Raw genomic sequence first — 17,713 nt, forward strand, 5'->3', positions numbered from 1 at the left:
TTTGTTTCTTTTATATTCCAATGTTATCATTATTATTATTATTATTATTTTTATTAGTTTATGCTTTGTTATATATTTATATATTTATAATACGTATATATACTTGATATATTTGTATATACCTCGGTAATATTATTACTAGTTTTTAATATACGCATATATTACCTAAATATTTTAGTATTATGTATATTCTTCATGTATTATATATATGTGTTCTTAATACTATACTTTATTTGTGTCATGTTTTTTTATGTTGTATTATTATATTTTAATATTATATTATATAATTATATATACATATATCTTTTATATATATTATCATTGTATATATTTTAATATTATTAGTTATATTTTTCTTTTACACTATTATACACATATTTCTAATATTATATTGTATATACTATTGTTTATATATATATATGTATGTATGTATGTATTTATGTAGTGTACAAAATAGTTTTATTATTATTCTTATCATTTCTAAGGTATGCATATACTGTATATGTTCTATGCGTGTTGTATGGATTTTTAATATTGCTATATATACATATATCATCGTACGCACGCATTCTTAATATTATTATTACGTGTATACATTCATTATTTTCATTTCGTGTTCAATTCCATTATTACATTATACCTTCATCTTTTCTAATATTATTGTCACCTCGATTATCTGTTTCAATATATTCCTAGCTCTTTCATTTATTGATTTTTATTTCATATTATTTTACTTTGCATTATTTCGAAAATATTCTTATTCATGATTTAAATCAATTTCAATAATCAAGGAAATGTACCGATTTGACATTAAGTCATCGAGTTCATCGCTATGTTGGGTGAACGTCAATTGACTCGTGTTAAAAAGGCATACCCTTCTCAAAAACCAGAATAAACTAAAATTTCTCGTTTTTTTTCGGATCATAACTAAACTTTACATTGAGTTCGCATTTTTGAAAATTAAGACAACATGTGTTTAACGAGATACCAATTTTGGGCGTCGCGAGGGTGCTAATACCTTCCTCGCGCGTAACTGACTCCCGAACCCTAATTTTCTCTGGATTTTCACGCAGACCTAAAATTACCTCTTTTTAGAAAAGCTTAAAAATAAAGTTTTCTAAAAAAGGAGAATTTTGTAGGTGTCCGATCACACCTAGGAAAAGGATCGGTGGCGACTCCCTCTTTATTTTAAAATCAAACTTCAGTTTTCAAACTTTTTCACTAGATTGCCACAATTAGCGACCCCGAATCCACCAAATTTTTACGTCGCTACACTAACATATCAAGAACATAGGACCATATGTAAGGAAGCTCTACATTAACATCAATCCCATGCTTTTTCAATAATATCAAACTTAAAAATATATTGAAATCTTGATGTTCTTACCTTGACTCATTGATTTTAATATTTAACTTGATTTTCTCTCTCCTCCAGCTTCTATTTCTTGAATCGAACTTGATATTCTAGCTCCTCATATTCTCCTTGTCATCTTTCTCTCTTGGTAGCTATGGAAATTCTTTTGATTTTTGGGTGAAAATGGTGAATTTTTGGTAAAAGGACCAAATTGTAAAGAAATGAAAACTTCTTTTCTTCTTCTTCTTCTTCTTCTCATGTTGCTATTGCATGGGAAAGATGATGAAAATTCTTTATCTTTCCTTCTTTTTATACTAATAAAATAATAAAAAATAATAAAATATCTTATTAAAATATTAATAAAATAATATTTATCTAATTAAATAATTATAAAATATCAAAATATCTCTAGCATCATTATTACCTTCTGGAATTATCTCTCTTTCCAATTGACCATTTTTCCCTTTATGATCTTTTAAAATTCCATCCTTAAGTCATCATTTAAATTTGGTAAAATTGTAATTTAGTCCGTCATAATTCTTCACATACTCAATTTGGTCCTAATTCATCAATTTTTCTTGGTTTCTAGATTATTTCACCCTTAAAATATTTGCACTATTAGTCCTTCAAAATTTTCATATTTACACTTTAATCCCTTAAATTTTGAGTATTTACTATTAGGCCACAAAACTTTTCTCACTTTTATAATTTAGTCCTTTCTTGAATCAAGATATCATAATTTACTTCTCAATGTTGTCATAACTCAAAATTTTCCTTTTTGTCACTTTATTTCCTTATTTTACTATATCAAAGATAATATCTTACTATAGAATTTTTTGAGGTATTACAAAACTAAGGGTGCACAGAGAGGAAATTGGGAAATAGCTTTTGGGAAAACTCGATTGATTAAGACAATACCCAAGGTAAAATCTACTTAGACTTCACTTGTTATTTGACTCTGAACTAGACGATTTATTCATTTGACTTGATCCGTAGAAATTCCTAGGTTATATTATTATCTCTCCCGAGACTAATAACGTCTAACCCTAGGTTGATTAATTGAAATCTCTTTCTAATTAACACCCTAGTGTTGCATTAACTTGATCTATGGATCCCCTTATTAGATTTCACCCTAATCCGGCAAAATCTTATTACCCTATCTCTAGGCGTGCAATCAACTCCGCTTAATTATGACAAATTTACTCTTAGACAGGGTCTCTTCCTCTTTTGAATAAGAGCATTAACTTGAATCAATATCCTGGAATATTAGAACAAGAACTAAGAACACATAATTAAGAACAAGTCAAATATTTATCGTACAATTCAGATAATAATAACAAAATCCGTCTTAGGTTTCATTCCCCTTAGGTATTTAGGGGGTTTAGTTCATAATTATAACAGAAAACATCTTAGAAGAATAATGAATACAAAACATAAAGAAAACCCAAAACCCCTGAATGGAAATTGAAGGGAGATCTTCAGTCTTGATGATGAATCTGACTTCTGAAATGGATCAATCGGCTTCCCTTGAGTAATTCCTTGCCTCCTACTTTGTGTGTCTCTTCTAAGTTCCTCCTCTTCTAAGTTCCTCCTCAGGTGTTTAAATAGGCTTTAGAATGCCTAAGAGCCCTCAAAATTGCCCTTTTCCGAATAGGACTATATTAGGGCTCGGTAGGGACACGCCCATGTGAGATTACTCCAGCCCGTGGTCAAGGCTGTTGAATAGGCACGGCATGTAGTCTACCCGTGTAAGTCGTACTTCGATCCTGCCAAATGGACACGGTCGTGTGACACACCCGTGTGAGGAAGTCCAGGCCGTGTTGATTTCCTATGTGGGTCATTTTTCTCCGTTTTCTGCCCGTTTCTCGCTCTTTTTACTCTTCTATGCTCACCTAAGTATAAAACATGAAATTAAAGAATTAGGAGCATCGAATTCACCAAATCTAAGGAGAAATCATCCATAAATGTGCTAAGCATGAGATAAAAATATGTATAAATTACGGTTTATCAAACTCTTAAAAGTACGAATAAATGTTTTATAGTACTTGAGAATGATAAATGTTATATGAGTAAATACATGAAAATTAAATTATGAGGCTTTACGATCTATACCCCTTTACTAGTACAATTATATGCAATGAAATTCATGAGATTTATATTGATTAAGTTCAGAAGTGGAAAGTGAAAAGTTCAATGGTTGAACAATTGATAATACAGTCGGAACTGAGAATGAGTTAATAAATAAAGATGGATTCTGAATAGAGATATCAGATTTTTTTTAACCAGTTAAGATATACAGTACCACCATTAAAGAAAGCAGTTATTTATGGGAAAATCGATTTATTCAAATATGGTATTTACAGAATAGTTAACTAAAACTTTCTTCCGAATTAGTTTCTTGAGTGAACTAAATGATGTGAAATTATTGATGACTATACTAGTCAATAGATTGGTGAAAAAAATTACAAAAATATTTGAATATAGCTGCTATAATTGGGTATATTATAGTAAATTTGTTTTAGGGATTTTATACAGGTATCTTATATGTACTGATATTTTTAGAGGTATATGCAATTGTTCATGTTTGGATGCTATAATCATTATATGGAAAGGTTGAATAAATATGCTAATAGACAGAAATTATCGCAAGTCTGATTGATTCGCAAGTGGTACTACTCTATCTTTCTTTTGTTTTCCAAGCCAATATATGTGATAGAACACTTGATAATAAGATTTATATGATATTATTTTCTATTTCTGTTGGTAGAAGCTCTGAAAGGCAAATGTGAAATATTGAAGTGAAAATAAATTGTGAAAAGAAAGGAAATAATGAAACTATAGAATTATAGAAAAAATGAAATTCATGATCAAAAGAAAACAAGGAAATTTCGAGGACGAAATTTATTTTAAAGGGGAGAGAAATGTAATACCTCGAAAAATTTTATAGGAAGATACTATCCTTGATATAGTAAAATAAGGAAATAAAGTGACAAAATGGGAAATTTTGAGTTATGTCAATATTGGGAAGTATATTATGATATATTAATTCAAGAAAGGACTAAATTATAAAAGTAAGAAAAGTTTTGTTGCACAAGAGTAAATACTCAAAATTTGAGGGGTTAAAGGTAAATATGAAAAATTTGAAGGACCAATAGTGTAAATATTTTAAGGGTGGAATGGTCTAGAAACTAAAGAAAATGGATGAATTAGGACCAAATTAAATAGGTGAAGAACTATGAGGGACTAAAGTGCAATTTTACCAAATTAAATGATGGCTCAAGGATGGAATATTAAAAGATAATAAAGGAAAAAATGGTCAATTGGAAGAGAGAGAAATCTAGAAAGTAATGATGATGTTAATGATATTTTATAATTATTTAATTATATAAATATTATTTTAATGAGATATTTTATTATTTTATTATTATTTATTTAGTATAAAAGGAAGGAAAGATGAAGAATTATCATCATCTTTCCCATGCACTAACGTGAGAGAAAGAAAGAAAGTTTTGCTTTCTTTACAATTTGGTCCTTCTACAAAAAATTCACCAATTTCACCTAAAAATCGAAAGAATTTCTATAGCTACCAAGAGAGAAAAGAGACTATAGGAAGTTAAAATATCAAGTTGGATTCAAGAAATGGAAGCTGAAGGAGAGAAAAAATCAATATGAAGATTGAAATCAATAGAACAAGGTAAGAACATCATGATTTCAATATATTTTTAAGTTTGATATTATTGAAAAAGCATGGGATTGATGTTAATGTAGAGTTTCCTTACATATGGTCCTATGTTCTTGATATGTTAGTGAAGAGAAAACAAGAGCAAGTGATGAGAAATAGTGTAGAGAAAGAAAATAAGGGTGTTATAAACATGGTAATTAATATCTTACATTAAAACAGTTTTGGACAGCAGCAATGGTCTAAATTTGAAAAATCACCAAAAATTGTGGAAATCGAATTAGAAGTTGAATAAAATATGAAATTAAATTTTTTTGGGTCTAGTTTTTCATAAAAGAAACGGTGTAAGCAATGAAATTGTAAATGGTGAGATATAACAAATTTAGTTAGACAAGGTTAGAATGATTTCGGGTTCCCCTATTTTGACTTTGGAAAATCATCAAAAATTGGAGAAAAATAATTAGGGCTTAAATTTATATGCGTAGAATTCTAAATGAGTTTATTTTCAAAAGAAATAAACGAAAACATCATTTGAATCTTGTATGAGGATATAATTAACTTTTAGTGAAGAAGGTTCAGAACTGTTAGACAGCAGAACATGTGTGACTTTAAAGAATAAACTGTACTTATTGGTTGAATTAAAAATTCTGAAAATTTTATGGTAAGAAGATATGTGAGTCTAGTTTCATAAAAAATTAGTGGATCTTAATTTCGAGTTCTGTAGCGCAAGGTATAAATAATTTAGTGACTATGACACAAATGGACAGTTTTGAATATACATATAAGTAAATAGTGAAATTATTGATAATGTTACTTGTAGCATGTTATATAAATTAAGGATGTGGAATGGACATGAGGAGGAGGGAAATAAATATATGAATTTTCAGCTAGCAAGGGTTTTGTTAGACTTTTCACACGTGAAAAAAAACATAACCAAGTTATCCGAATGAAATATGAAGCTCTTGTTGAAGCTACAGCAACAAAGTAATAATTCCGGATGAAGTATGAAGTAAGTTTGAGATTCAAGGATTTGGGCGTTGCAACCAAACGAACAGAAGCAAAAGGGATGAAAAATTTAGAAAAGTATTTCGTCCGGGTAACATACATACTGCTATTTGTTGCCACCCTTAATAGGGTTACATTTAAAATGGATAATTTGTATGTTTTAGACTTAGGGACTAAATTGAATCAAAGAGGAACTGTAGGGGCAATTAGTAAAAATGCCAAAAATGACAAAAATGAAGGGAATAAGTTGTTTTATTGATTAAATTAATATATTGAATGAAATTATTAATTTGGATCAAGACTGGGTGAAAATCGGGGAAAATGAAAAATTTACCAAAATGCCCTTGGATCTTGATATTTCTGAAATTTCGCCAGGCAAGTTCGTATAACTTGGATTATATACTTAAATACTTGAAATGTATGTTATTGATGTGAATATGATTTAAATATCCCTTGTATGAAAATTAATGAAACATTAATATATTTGATAAAAAGGGGAAGAAATCCCGATTGAATGAAAGGAAAATTCGATGGATCTCTGAAAAGGAATTGACAGTAAAAATGATCTAGCCCGGACGGGTGATCCTATCCTGATATAGCCCTCCCAAAGAATATGTGTAAAATGGATTTTGCCCGGACGGGTAATCTGAATTAGGGTCTGAATTTAGCCTGGACTGGTAATCCCAACAATACTCTATGAGTTTATATTACAGGGGATTTAGCCTGGACTGGTAATCTCATTGTAAGGATGAGGTTCGCGAGAGTGTGCTTTCTGAAATGAAATGTGTAAGATCATGGTTGAAAGATACCACGACAACATGATACGAAATGTGTAAGACCATGGTTGAAAGATACCATGGCAACATGACATGAAATGAATAAGACCATGGTTGAAAGATACCATGGCAACATGACGGGGAAATTAATAAGACCATGGTTGAAAGATACCATGGCAACATGACAGAAAATGAGTAAGACCATAGTTGAAAGACACTATGACATCATGTCGAAGATAAATAAGATCGTGGATGAGAGACGCCTAGACATCTGTTGAACAACTAATATTCAGGTAATATGTACCAGATGACAAATGGTTATATGAATTGGTTATACAAAATGGTTGTGTGCAATGTTTACAAGAATTGGTCATATGTACAAAATAATTGTATGAAATAATTAAGAAGATAGATAAATGAAATAAGTATGGGTACATGGAATTTAATTTATGTTAAGTTTAATATGAACTATTACTGAAAGAAATATACATAAGATCTAAGGAAATGATGGTGCATGAAATATTGATATAACGAAATGATTGATATATGTTTATGAAGAAACAGTAAGAGAATAATATGTTTCGTGACATGTACATATATGATTATCTTTGATATGTTGATACAAGGAAATTATGTAAGTTGAGACTATTATTAAACTCAAGTGTGATATGTCGAGAAAATAGATATATCAATGTTGAAATTATATGAAATATGTACAAGTGTATTAACAATGTTGTTGTTGATACTTAGACAAGTGCCAAACTATTGATTGAACGGTAATATGTTTATTTATATGATGCATTGAGTCGGAGAGTATTAAATTGAAATTTTTGTTAAATGACATGTTATCCTATTAATGACCCGAAACCTTACTCCGGCAACGGATACGGGTTAGAGGTGTTACAATCAAAGTTCCATAAACATATGAATTCATCATGTCCCCTATAACCTCCAATCTTGTAACTCACACATTATTCTATTTTTATTGACATGCCAATTACATCTAAACTAAGTACTACCAAATTACTAAGGTTAATCACAATTCTCATAAAATCTACAAATTCATTCAACTCATCATCCGTTCATTCCACTCAAATTCAACATTATTCACATCAATTTATAATAAAAGATCATGAAAAATTGCTACTATTGTTTTCTCAAAAAAGAGGGGTTCTACCCTTAAATCCAATAGCTAGTGTTAGTCTTGAGTCAAATGGTCTAAATGGCTAGATATCACTATTAAAAATGGTCCAAATCTTTCTAAAATCAATGGCTAAGATTGCAAATGATATTTAAAGTCCAATGACCTAGATTTGCTCCTACACACATTTTCTTGAAAAATTACCACTTTATAGTTGATAAGGATAATGTTTGTTTTGAATAACCTCTTCTTTTTCTTCTTCCATTCAAAAATGAAGCTCCCAACAATATTAAAATTAATCTAAACAAAAACAAAAAATCATTTACTGATAGAAAGTTAACCAAAATTATCCAAGTTAAAAATACCAACAAACTTACTGCACTTTAAATTTTCCAACTTGTTGTCTCAAGTGTTTTCCTAACTTGTTGTCATAAGTGTTGTTTAAACAAGGAATGAAAGAATGACATCTTAAACAATTAAAATCCAAATAGTGTTAATCGTAATTTAGTTTTCTTGATTATTCTATTTCATCCAAAGTTTATAAAATTTTTAACAAAAGAGCCTTAGTGATAGAAAAATCTATACATATTATTTTTTATGAATCTAACTCTCTTTCTAAAAAGGATTCTCTTGACATTAGTAATATAGAAATTTATCAGGAAAATCAAAATGATGCATGTTCAAGATGCAAAATGATCTTCATGAACCAACTCAAGTGGAGAAGGAAGCTAGTTATGCAAGAGAGCTTGTCTATGTCAAAGATAGACACATCATAAGTGATCCATGTAAAGGGTAATTGCTAGATCCTCAAGTAAAAATACTTGCTAAAGGAATTGAACCAATTTGAGAGATACCCAAATTTAGTTGATAGATATAGTGACCACCCCACTATAGAAACCAAGTGGGTGTTTAGGTACAAATTAGATGAACGTGACAACACAGTTAGAAAAAAAGTTAAGAGGAGTTGCCCAAGCTTATAGTGAAGAGAAAAGCGTAGATCCGCATCTTTTATTTCCCCTCCCCGTCATTCGTTGCCGCCGCCCATCACACTTCCTCCCTAACCACTCTCTTTTTCTGAAGTGAGGAGTCCTTGTTTTTCAAAATAATAACTTTGGCTTAGGGGTTGCCCCTTGGCTCCTCCTACCGACTATGAAAAACACTTCGATCTCAAAATCTATCTAATTAGCATTACTTAGACTTAAATACTTTTAAACATAGACTAAGGGCCATTCAGCCTCGATTTTTTTCCATCTGGGATGCTGTAATGAACACATCATGCAGTTGTAATGGAGGAAAGAATATCCAGAATTTATGTAAACAATGAACATGTCACATACTTCAATTCTGGACAAAGAGAAAAAACTAAAAATATACTCCTTCCTGCTAGACATTTTTTGTTATTTTACTCCTCAGGAACATGTCTTGTTCTGTAGTTAGACAGTATAGTAAAGCCGGTGGGTACCACTAATCTGTCTTATTGTTCTAAGCTCTGCTGTCAAAAAATAATAACCCGGCGGAGATTTGAAACTTATTTAGCTACTCTTTAATTGACAAATTATGAAGCCAAATCTTTAATTGACACAGTTCAATCCTTTCTTTTTTATTAAAAACAGGGTGTGATGGAATCTAAAAAAATCTTCAAAAGGAAACTCCTAATCCACTATTATAATCTTGGATATATATAATATCAATGATCGTATCCTCTGAATTTTGTCTGGTTTCTCTAACATTTTCCCGCTTGGAAAGGTCATCTCATGTGGTCCCTGTCTGTCACAAAAATTGTGAGAACACAAAGGTAAAACAGATCCAAACCCAAATAATAAAAAATAAAAATGGGGGTTAAAGGGAAAACCCAAGTTTCGGAAATTCAACGTTATAATCCATCAAAATAATCCAACTTTCAGCATTCCTACTTTTCTGGGGTTGACCCTTTCTTTTTTGGTATTTATCATCTCTGACCCTGCAATCCCCCTGAAGTTTTCTCTTCACTTTTCAGGTTAGTTGCCCATTTTTCACCATAAATACACAACTTACTTTTTGTCTTTGGATCTTCACATCTTTCATTTTAACCTTTGACTGCATATATTATGTCTATCATTTTTCTCATTTATATTTTTGGACTGTTTTTTATCTAAAATTTTTAAGCTATGGGTTAAATTTGTAATCAAGTGAACTTAATGTGATTTGGATCCTATGGCTATGTTTGGTTAGAAGTTTTCAATCCCAGATACAGAATTCTCTGTCACATCAATTGGTTTATTCTTTGGTTAGATCCTTGTTTTGACCAACAAAAGAAAAGGGGGTTTGGGTTTAAATTGTTTCAATCTGGTCTACTTTAAAGTCAATTGTGTTAGTGGTAGATCAATAATCTTGTTTCCTATGATGGATGATCATGCTATGATCCAAAAAAGGGAACTTTGCAGAAGAATTCCTGGTTTCAACTGGACAGGAATAAAAGGAAGCAAATGAACTAAAAATGGTTCCTTTTTGTCTCTTACAGAGATGGTTTTCTTAAAGGCTGTAAAGAGGGGGGAAAGGAAACAAGAAACTGACAAAGAAGTTCCAATAAAGAGCAATCTGATGTTAGTTGTTATGAATAGTTGTAATGAAGGAGTTCTAATTTTGAATTTGTATTGCATTTCATATAATGCTTGCTTTTGCAACACAAAATGTATTAGATGTAGTGACACGGAGATTAATGATACTACAATTGCTAAGGATTTAAGTTTAACTGCCAACATTCAGGGAAACATTTGTTAAACTATGAGTGCGGATTTAAAGAAATCCTCTTCAAATGGCTCTGAGAAGTCCCTAATAAATGAAGAGCAGCAGGCAAAGGTATGTTCTGTTTATATGATCCCTTATCCTTTGTTTCTCATAGGTCATTTTGACCTACCGTAGATTTTGGTGTTCGCAGATTAGTGAGATAAGAAGGTTGATAGGACCATTGCCTGAGAAGTTGGCCATTTATTGTTCTGATGCAGCCATAGCAAGATATTTAAGGGCACGAAACTGGAATGTCAAGAAGGCTACTAAAATGCTGAAAGAAACCTTGAAATGGAGAGCAGAATACAAACCAGAAGAGATTCGTTGGGTATGCCACATGCGTCCTCCTATGATTTATCTGTAGTTTCCAATAGGAAGTGCCAAATGCATGCTGGATTTGGCCGTTTTAGTATGCTCGTAACAAGTTCTCTATTTTATTTAGAAACTTGAGGGTACTATGGTCTAGGAATTGACAATCTGTTGCCTTAGATCTTCCTTAGCAATTGCATTCTTTTGCATTGTTTTCATGCACTCGGTATGGTTCATTGAAGTAGGAATTTAAGTCCACTGAATTTAACCCTTAGAGAGAAACCCATGTTCAATCTAGTTATTAAGGCAGAATTCTAGTGATTAGGCAGGTCAGAGGCTTTATCCTCTTTCATGTGAACAATAGCTGGTTCAGGTCAAAATTTTTCCTTTGACATATGGTATTTTAATGAAATTTTTTAATTTTTTATTTCTTTATTATTTATGATGTAGGAAGAGGTTGCTCATGAAGCTGAGACGGGAAAGATCTACAGATCAAATTATATAGATAAGCATGGAAGAACAGTTCTTGTTATGAGACCTAGTTGCCAGGTTTCATCTGACTTCCTCTATATCTCTATAATTCATATATCTGGTACTACATAAAAGTAGACGCAATTTTGAGCCTATAGTATTAGATTTCATGTCTGAATATTATCCTATGCTAACAGAAACTAAAGAAACAAATGACATATAGATCCCAATCTAATGGTTTAAGATTTTTGGTCATGGCAACAGTAGGATTTTCCTTTTATCTCTTAAGCCATTAGTTAGTCCGAATAACAGCTCAAAGCATCAGTGTCTTTTGTGAACTCAAGTCTAATGACATGTTTTATAGTCTTATAGATTAGTAAGTTTGTATTATCGTGCAAGTTTCTAGGGCAAACTACTTAGCTGTGCATTGGCTTGCCTTGACAACTCAGTTTTGTGTTGATTGCAGAACTCGAAATCAACAAAAGGACAGATTAGGTATTTGGTTTATTGCATGGAAAATGCAATTTTAAATCTTCCAGAAGACCAAGAACAGATGGTCTGGTTGATTGACTTCAATGGCTTCAATTTGTCACATATATCGCTGAAAGTGACACGGGAAACAGCACATGTTTTACAGGAACATTATCCAGAGCGTCTAGGTGTAGCAATACTATACAATCCACCCAAGTTCTTTGAACCATTCTGGACGGTAACCATTTTGATTTTTGTCTTCTATGTTCTTTTCTTCCAGGAAATAAAATTATCCCTGAGATTCTTAAGGATGTCCCTGAAAATTGCTCAGATGATTATTTATGCACAGTACACAAAGATCTATTTAAGCGTATGAAATTGCTAGCATCTTAAGATGGAATTTGGATATAGGGTTCCAAGTCAGAGATTTTGTAGATCTGAAGAGATTCAGATTAAAGTAGCTTCCAACTTTTATGATTCTTTATACTACGCTTTTTGCTTCGGTTTTCAGCACTATGGTTGTTTTTCTATCAGTTGTTAGTGTAAGGGCATCTGCTTTTGCTGCAATCATATTCATTTATGCTTTATATGGGTGATTGATTTAATATTGGAAGTTTGTTCCTTGGAAGGTGGCCAAACCATTTCTGGAGCCCAAGACTCAAAACAAAGTAAAATTTGTATACACTGATGATCCCAATACCAAGAAAGTAATGGAGGATCTTTTTGAAATGGAGAAACTGGAGTCTGCCTTTGGTGGAAACGATGACTCAGGTTTCGACATCAACAAGTATGCTGAGAGGATGAGGGAAGAGGATAAGAGGATACCCGCATTTTGGACAAAATCAGAAGCTCCACCAGAGCCCATGCCGACATCTTCTGTTGATTTGAATTCTTTTGATTCTGATGCCTCTGATAGTGGCAAGGTAGATGGTTCCACGAGTCATGTTTCAGATTCAGAAGGCCTCATTTCCGATAAAAGTGTCTTGGTTACTAAGGGCAGTGATAATTGTAATGGCTCCAAGGAATTGCTTTACAGATAGAGGAGACTCAAAACTTGAACCATGTCTTGGCTGAGGCTAATAAGGTACGATGATCTGACTGTAAGCGGCACTGTTTAACTGTTCTAGTTAGAAATATGAAGCCAACGTAGAGAGCGCCCCTCAATTGCATCATTAGCCTATTACAACTTCCGTTTTGAATGGATCTCATTGTTTTTTCGCTCGGTTAATTTGATGTATCCTTTTGATAACAGCTTGTCTTGTTTTATCATTTCTCACTCTTTGATTAAAAGTTTATGCAACATAGGTTAACCATGCAGTTTTCTCTTTCTATTTCTTTTTTTATTAAGGTTTCCTTGGCATTTAAGTAATAGTATCTTAGTTAACATTCCATACAGACAGAGAGAGAAAGTAACAGATAAACTTTTTCTTATTGCACCAAAAAAAAAAAAATCGAACTTAATACAAAGACAAACCCGTCTGTCCATATTTTCACAACAAACTGAAGACGGTAAAAACTGGAAATGAGTATTGTATATCTATAGCACACCTACCTAACCTAATCATCTGCAGGGACTTGCAGCTACTTTGCTGCACCCATATGAAAAATCAACTGGACGACAGCTAACCTTCGGAGCTATTGGTCCAACATTGTAACCAGAACAATCGTAGATGGTGATGTCAGTAGTGATGCAAAAAGACGGCCCTGGAAAACTTAATAGAAAAAAAAATTTAACATTTATCGAGAGTCGGAAAGAGGGCTAGCATACAGGATCCGATGTTACCTCTATACTTAAAAGGACATATATCAAGTCAACATGTCATCTAACTTCTGCCTGTATTGAGCCAACCTCTGCAAAAGTTATTGGTAGAAGTATTAGTCCTCTTAAATTGAGCTTAATAATCCTAGGTAAAAGGGTTGAAAGAGTCATCAAAAACAAGAGGATAAAGAGATAAGTATATCCTAATGCAAAGTTTCTTGTTTTTCCTCTTGAGGTCGAGATCTCTATGGTATCAATGGTAAGATAGAAAACAAAGCATAGTGTCAACATGATGAATTCAGCAAGAAAAGCTTCTTTCATAATCAAGTTATTTCCAAGTAAAGCTACTTTTATGATAGAAAGCTATGGCCATATGTGGATATATAGATAACACCTTCCTTTCTGCACAGAAGTTCCGAGGCCATTCCTCAAGCTCTAAGACTTTAAGCATGGACCAAGGAAAAGTTTGAAAACCCAAACATTTCTTGATTCCCTACCTCCTTTCCTTCTCAAAAAGTACTGAAAAAGCAACTACTTGGTCCTTTGTTATTTCCAAAGCTCTTTTATAAATTTCTTGCTTCATGAAGCAAAATCACATATATAAAAGCAGTAGAACAAACTAATTTTACACAGGTCCATGACATATCAATAATAATGCTGAGAGGAAGTTGCATACCCTAGTGTAAGCGTAGACTCCAGCCTCTGTTGGTGCTACTGGACTTCCCCTCCTAATGAACTTTCCCTCTTTAAAAATGTAAAGCATGGGTATCCCAGTGGATAGTTCTAAAGTAATAACCTGTCCCGTGAAGAATACAAAATGAATACAGCATAATAAGAAAAAGAGTACTAGGAAAAATTGAAAACATCCCGAATGGAACCGAAAGAAGGATCCATACCTCCTGGGAGGTTAGTTTGTCAAGATACATGATAATGGATCTTAATGAATTCCCATGGGCAGAAATCAAGATATTCTTTCCAGATAAAAGTTGGGGTTCAATCTGCAAATTAAGATTTGCTATGAGGCGCTACTATGTCGTATTAAAGGACTTCAATCATTTGATGATAGATAAAACCGGATATAGAAGTTACATTATCTCTGAAATATGCAACAGCTCTTTCAGCACACATTTCCAAACTCTCGCCATTGGGTGGGGGTATATCATAACTTCTGCGCCACTCGTGAACTTTTTCATGACCAAATTTATCCGCAGTTTCCTGTTTATTCAGACCTTGTAATTCTCCATACCTGCACGAAGAAGATAGTAAATGACTGATTCATGCAAGAAAAATGAAAAAAATCTGAGGCAGCCAATAAGAGGACGTCAGAAAGGCATTGGCAATATGACTTGATTAGTCATGATATGGAGAAAAAGAAAAAAAAGATTACATTCTTTCATTCAATTTCCAAGATGTTATAACAGGAATCGATTGTTCTATGGTGTCTTCACTGTATATTTTACTCCACGCTCTTGCTCGCTCATCCTCATTATGAAGGATAATTGGCACCTATCATCAGGTCAATATTAATAGGTTATCAGTCTAATCAATCAAAGAATGACAAAATAACTGCTCTTGGACTTCTAGTAAGTAGATATGAGGTTTTAAATAACTTCGAAACCATCTAACCAAGTCAGTGGTTTTATCAATGGCAGCATCAACTGCCAAGTATCATCAAGTCACCTTCTTGCGGCGATGTCGAGTCATGGCTAGCATAGCAGTCATCTGTGCACGAATTAGTGACGATGTGTATATCATGTCAACAGGTATGTTGCTGATTCTATGACCAGCTTCAATTGCCTCTTCTACTCCCTTATTGGTTAATGGCACATCAGCACAACCTGTAAAAAGGTTCTTCTCATTCCATAAAGACTCACCATGGCGAATCAGTATCAAAGCTACCTCATCTGCAATGAATATCCCGAAAATTAAAGATCAGAATATTCCCCCCAAAAAAGAACCTAATTCTTGTTCCCCAAGTTATGAGGAAATACCAAATCACTTGCATTAGTTGGAATCAATAGTGCAGTTCGATGGCTTATAATCATGAAGGAAGATGGAGCATTGTCATTTGGTATATTATTTGCTAACTGAATTAGAAACTATGTCTAGGACAATCTGGCTTACTTGATTTCATGTGAGAATCAACGGTGTCACTACTTGAGGGAGCTAAAAGAGGACCAACAACAGAGGTTTGAGACGTTGATGCTTGAATAACGTTGAATTTCCTCTTTCCCGAACTATAAATCCCTCTCTTTGAGAACTCAACTTCCAACTTAAACCCCTTGGGAAGCAACCGTACCGAACGGTTCCCGACATTGCAGTGAGTTCTGGAATTGCTGAGAAGCTGAAGAGTTCCTCCAACTGTTTGTTGCAACATAGCATTGGCCATTCTGAAAATCCAAAATAAGCAAAGCAAAGTGCAAATCTAAGAACACCTTCAATAACTAGACAAAAATGAAGCACAAATAGGAAAAAAGAAAGTCATCATTATAGACAAACAAAACACCAATGATTATGCCACTAAGGGATTTTATTCATTCTAAATAAGTAGTTAAATTAGGGTTAAAGGCAAATTTAACAAAGCTCAAATCATCATTAAAAGAGAGGCAACAAACTCAAGAAAAATAAAAAACTTGCAAAGCCATTCATTTAAAGTGAAGAAAGGGCAAATATCTTGGCCGCCAAGAAGACGATCATAGAAACAAGAATTTAGCAAACACCCTATATTTTATAAAATATGACAGATCCAAGAAATAAAAAAGGGAACTCCGATCAAAAGCTCAAAGTTAACATTTCCCATATGGGGTTTTGTTCCATCAATCAAATACACAGTAAAAGTTTCAATACAGAAAAAATGAAGAAGAAAGAAGAAAGCAAACCTTGAAAGACAACAAGTGAGAAGCAAGAAACGCAATGCTGAAAGAGAAAGATGGTATTTAGCGTTGATGGGTACCTGGAAAAACTGACTTTGGGGTGGGGTTTATATAAGAAAACTATAGTTGCAGTTTTTGTTGTTTCTTCAGTAACCTTGAAAAAGCTGGGATTTTCTTGGGTGTTTTCTTGATTTTGTTTTCCCACGTTTTCTGTCTTCTTTTTCAAATTCTGTTATTAGTTATTGAAATATACATAAATTTTGAATTTAATCATTTTTAATCATTATCTTTTTAAAGTTAAGATTTTAATCCTAATTACATCTAAATTTATTATCCAAAATGGCATGATTTTTTTATGAGTATTTTAAAAATAGCAAGCTAAAAAATTGTAATGTATTCGAGTGACTTTTAAAATTTATAATGCGTTTCTTTTCTAAAATATTTTTTTTATTATAGACATTTGTCAGTCTCTTGATACTAAAAGAGGCATAAGATAATTTTTTAAGACTACTTAAAAAGTGAAAAAGTATTATTGATATATCAAATATTAATCTTTTTATAATTAAAACTTTATTATAATAAAAAGGAACACAATGCGTCACCATTATTAATTTCCAAATTTAAAACATATTTAAAATTACAAGTAGAATTATAAAATATATGATTCAAATGATAATCAAAATTAAATTTGGAAAACTTGAAAGGTAAATACTATGTTTGACAACCCTTGATGAGATTGTAAGGACCATACGCTACTTCAACTCCAACAAATGAATAAAGAAAAAGAAGCAACCCTTCAAAGCCTCAAGGTTAAAGCACCTAACTCCATTTTCCAATTCTCCAACCCCCCATCTTTTGGTGGGTTTTTATCTTACACGTGCTTAATGTATCATTCAAGGGCCTTTTTTTTTGTCACACCTACCAAAACCTACCCCAAAATCTGAGGTCTTTGACCAATTTATATTTTGCTTTGTTTTTTTTCCAAGGTAAAAAAGGGGACACTTCATGTTTATGGGGGCCTAATACTTCTTTGCTGGCATCCTAAAGAATATGCTCTAGCATTGTTCTTTTGCCATGGGCTGTTAGGAATCCTGGCCTTTTGCCTTAAA

The 17,713-nt window shown here is 32.5% G+C and overlaps 2 protein-coding genes across 5 annotated transcripts; one reads left to right on the forward strand and one right to left on the reverse strand.

Annotated features, from left to right (window-relative positions):
- The first annotated feature begins 9,633 nt into the window (after positions 1-9,633).
- On the forward strand, positions 9,634-14,259 carry LOC107962435 (phosphatidylinositol transfer protein 3). 3 transcript variants are annotated; one of them, XM_016898831.2, is made up of 7 exons: positions 9,752-9,951; positions 10,456-10,537; positions 10,701-10,793; positions 10,873-11,049; positions 11,481-11,579; positions 11,968-12,210; positions 12,602-13,285. In XM_016898831.2, exons 3-7 carry the CDS (start codon positions 10,719-10,721, stop codon positions 13,010-13,012), a joined length of 1,005 nt encoding a protein of 334 aa, XP_016754320.2. In that variant the 5' UTR covers positions 9,752-9,951; positions 10,456-10,537; positions 10,701-10,718; the 3' UTR covers positions 13,013-13,285. The 3 variants fall into 3 exon arrangements, with proteins under 3 accessions (XP_016754318.2, XP_016754320.2, XP_016754319.2); XM_016898830.2 differs by lacking the exon at positions 10,456-10,537 and adding an exon at positions 13,544-14,259 and having other exon boundaries at positions 9,753-9,951; positions 12,602-13,056; XM_016898829.2 differs by lacking the exon at positions 10,456-10,537 and having other exon boundaries at positions 9,634-9,951.
- LOC107962433 (2,3-bisphosphoglycerate-dependent phosphoglycerate mutase 1) lies at positions 13,395-16,800 on the reverse strand. 2 transcript variants are annotated; one of them, XM_016898827.2, is made up of 9 exons: positions 16,611-16,800; positions 15,856-16,121; positions 15,412-15,635; positions 15,119-15,237; positions 14,821-14,977; positions 14,628-14,729; positions 14,408-14,527; positions 13,756-13,823; positions 13,395-13,676 (listed from the first exon to the last, which is right to left on the reverse strand). In XM_016898827.2, the coding sequence occupies exons 2-8, from the start codon at positions 16,118-16,120 to the stop codon at positions 13,779-13,781; spliced, it is 1,032 nt and encodes a 343-aa protein (XP_016754316.1). In that variant the 5' UTR covers position 16,121; positions 16,611-16,800; the 3' UTR covers positions 13,395-13,676; positions 13,756-13,778. The 2 variants fall into 2 exon arrangements, with proteins under 2 accessions (XP_016754316.1, XP_016754317.1); XM_016898828.2 differs by having other exon boundaries at positions 13,395-13,684.
- Between the last annotated feature and the right edge of the window lie 913 nt (positions 16,801-17,713).

Source organism: Gossypium hirsutum, chromosome A06 (genome assembly GCF_007990345.1).
Source record: "Gossypium hirsutum isolate 1008001.06 chromosome A06, Gossypium_hirsutum_v2.1, whole genome shotgun sequence".
NCBI lineage: Eukaryota > Viridiplantae > Streptophyta > Magnoliopsida > Malvales > Malvaceae > Gossypium > Gossypium hirsutum.

What these genes read in the sequence shown, in the direction of transcription:
- LOC107962435 (XM_016898829.2), top strand. Translation starts at nt 10,719, where the DNA reads ATGAGTGCGGATTTAAAGAAATCCTCTTCAAATGGCTCTGAGAAGTCC. An exon ending in ATGAAGAGCAGCAGGCAAAG is followed by an intron (nt 10,794 to 10,872) that starts GTATGTTCTGTT and finishes TGGTGTTCGCAG; the next exon opens with ATTAGTGAGATAAGAAGGTT. An exon ending in TCTTTGAACCATTCTGGACG is followed by an intron (nt 12,211 to 12,601) that starts GTAACCATTTTG and finishes GTTCCTTGGAAG; the next exon opens with GTGGCCAAACCATTTCTGGA.
- LOC107962433 (XM_016898827.2), bottom strand. Translation starts at nt 16,120, where the DNA reads ATGGCCAATGCTATGTTGCAACAAACAGTTGGAGGAACTCTTCAGCTT. An exon ending in CTCGACATCGCCGCAAGAAG is followed by an intron (nt 15,238 to 15,411) that starts GTGACTTGATGA and finishes ACCTGATGATAG; the next exon opens with GTGCCAATTATCCTTCATAA. An exon ending in TGGAAATTGAATGAAAGAAT is followed by an intron (nt 14,978 to 15,118) that starts GTAATCTTTTTT and finishes TTCTTCGTGCAG; the next exon opens with GTATGGAGAATTACAAGGTC.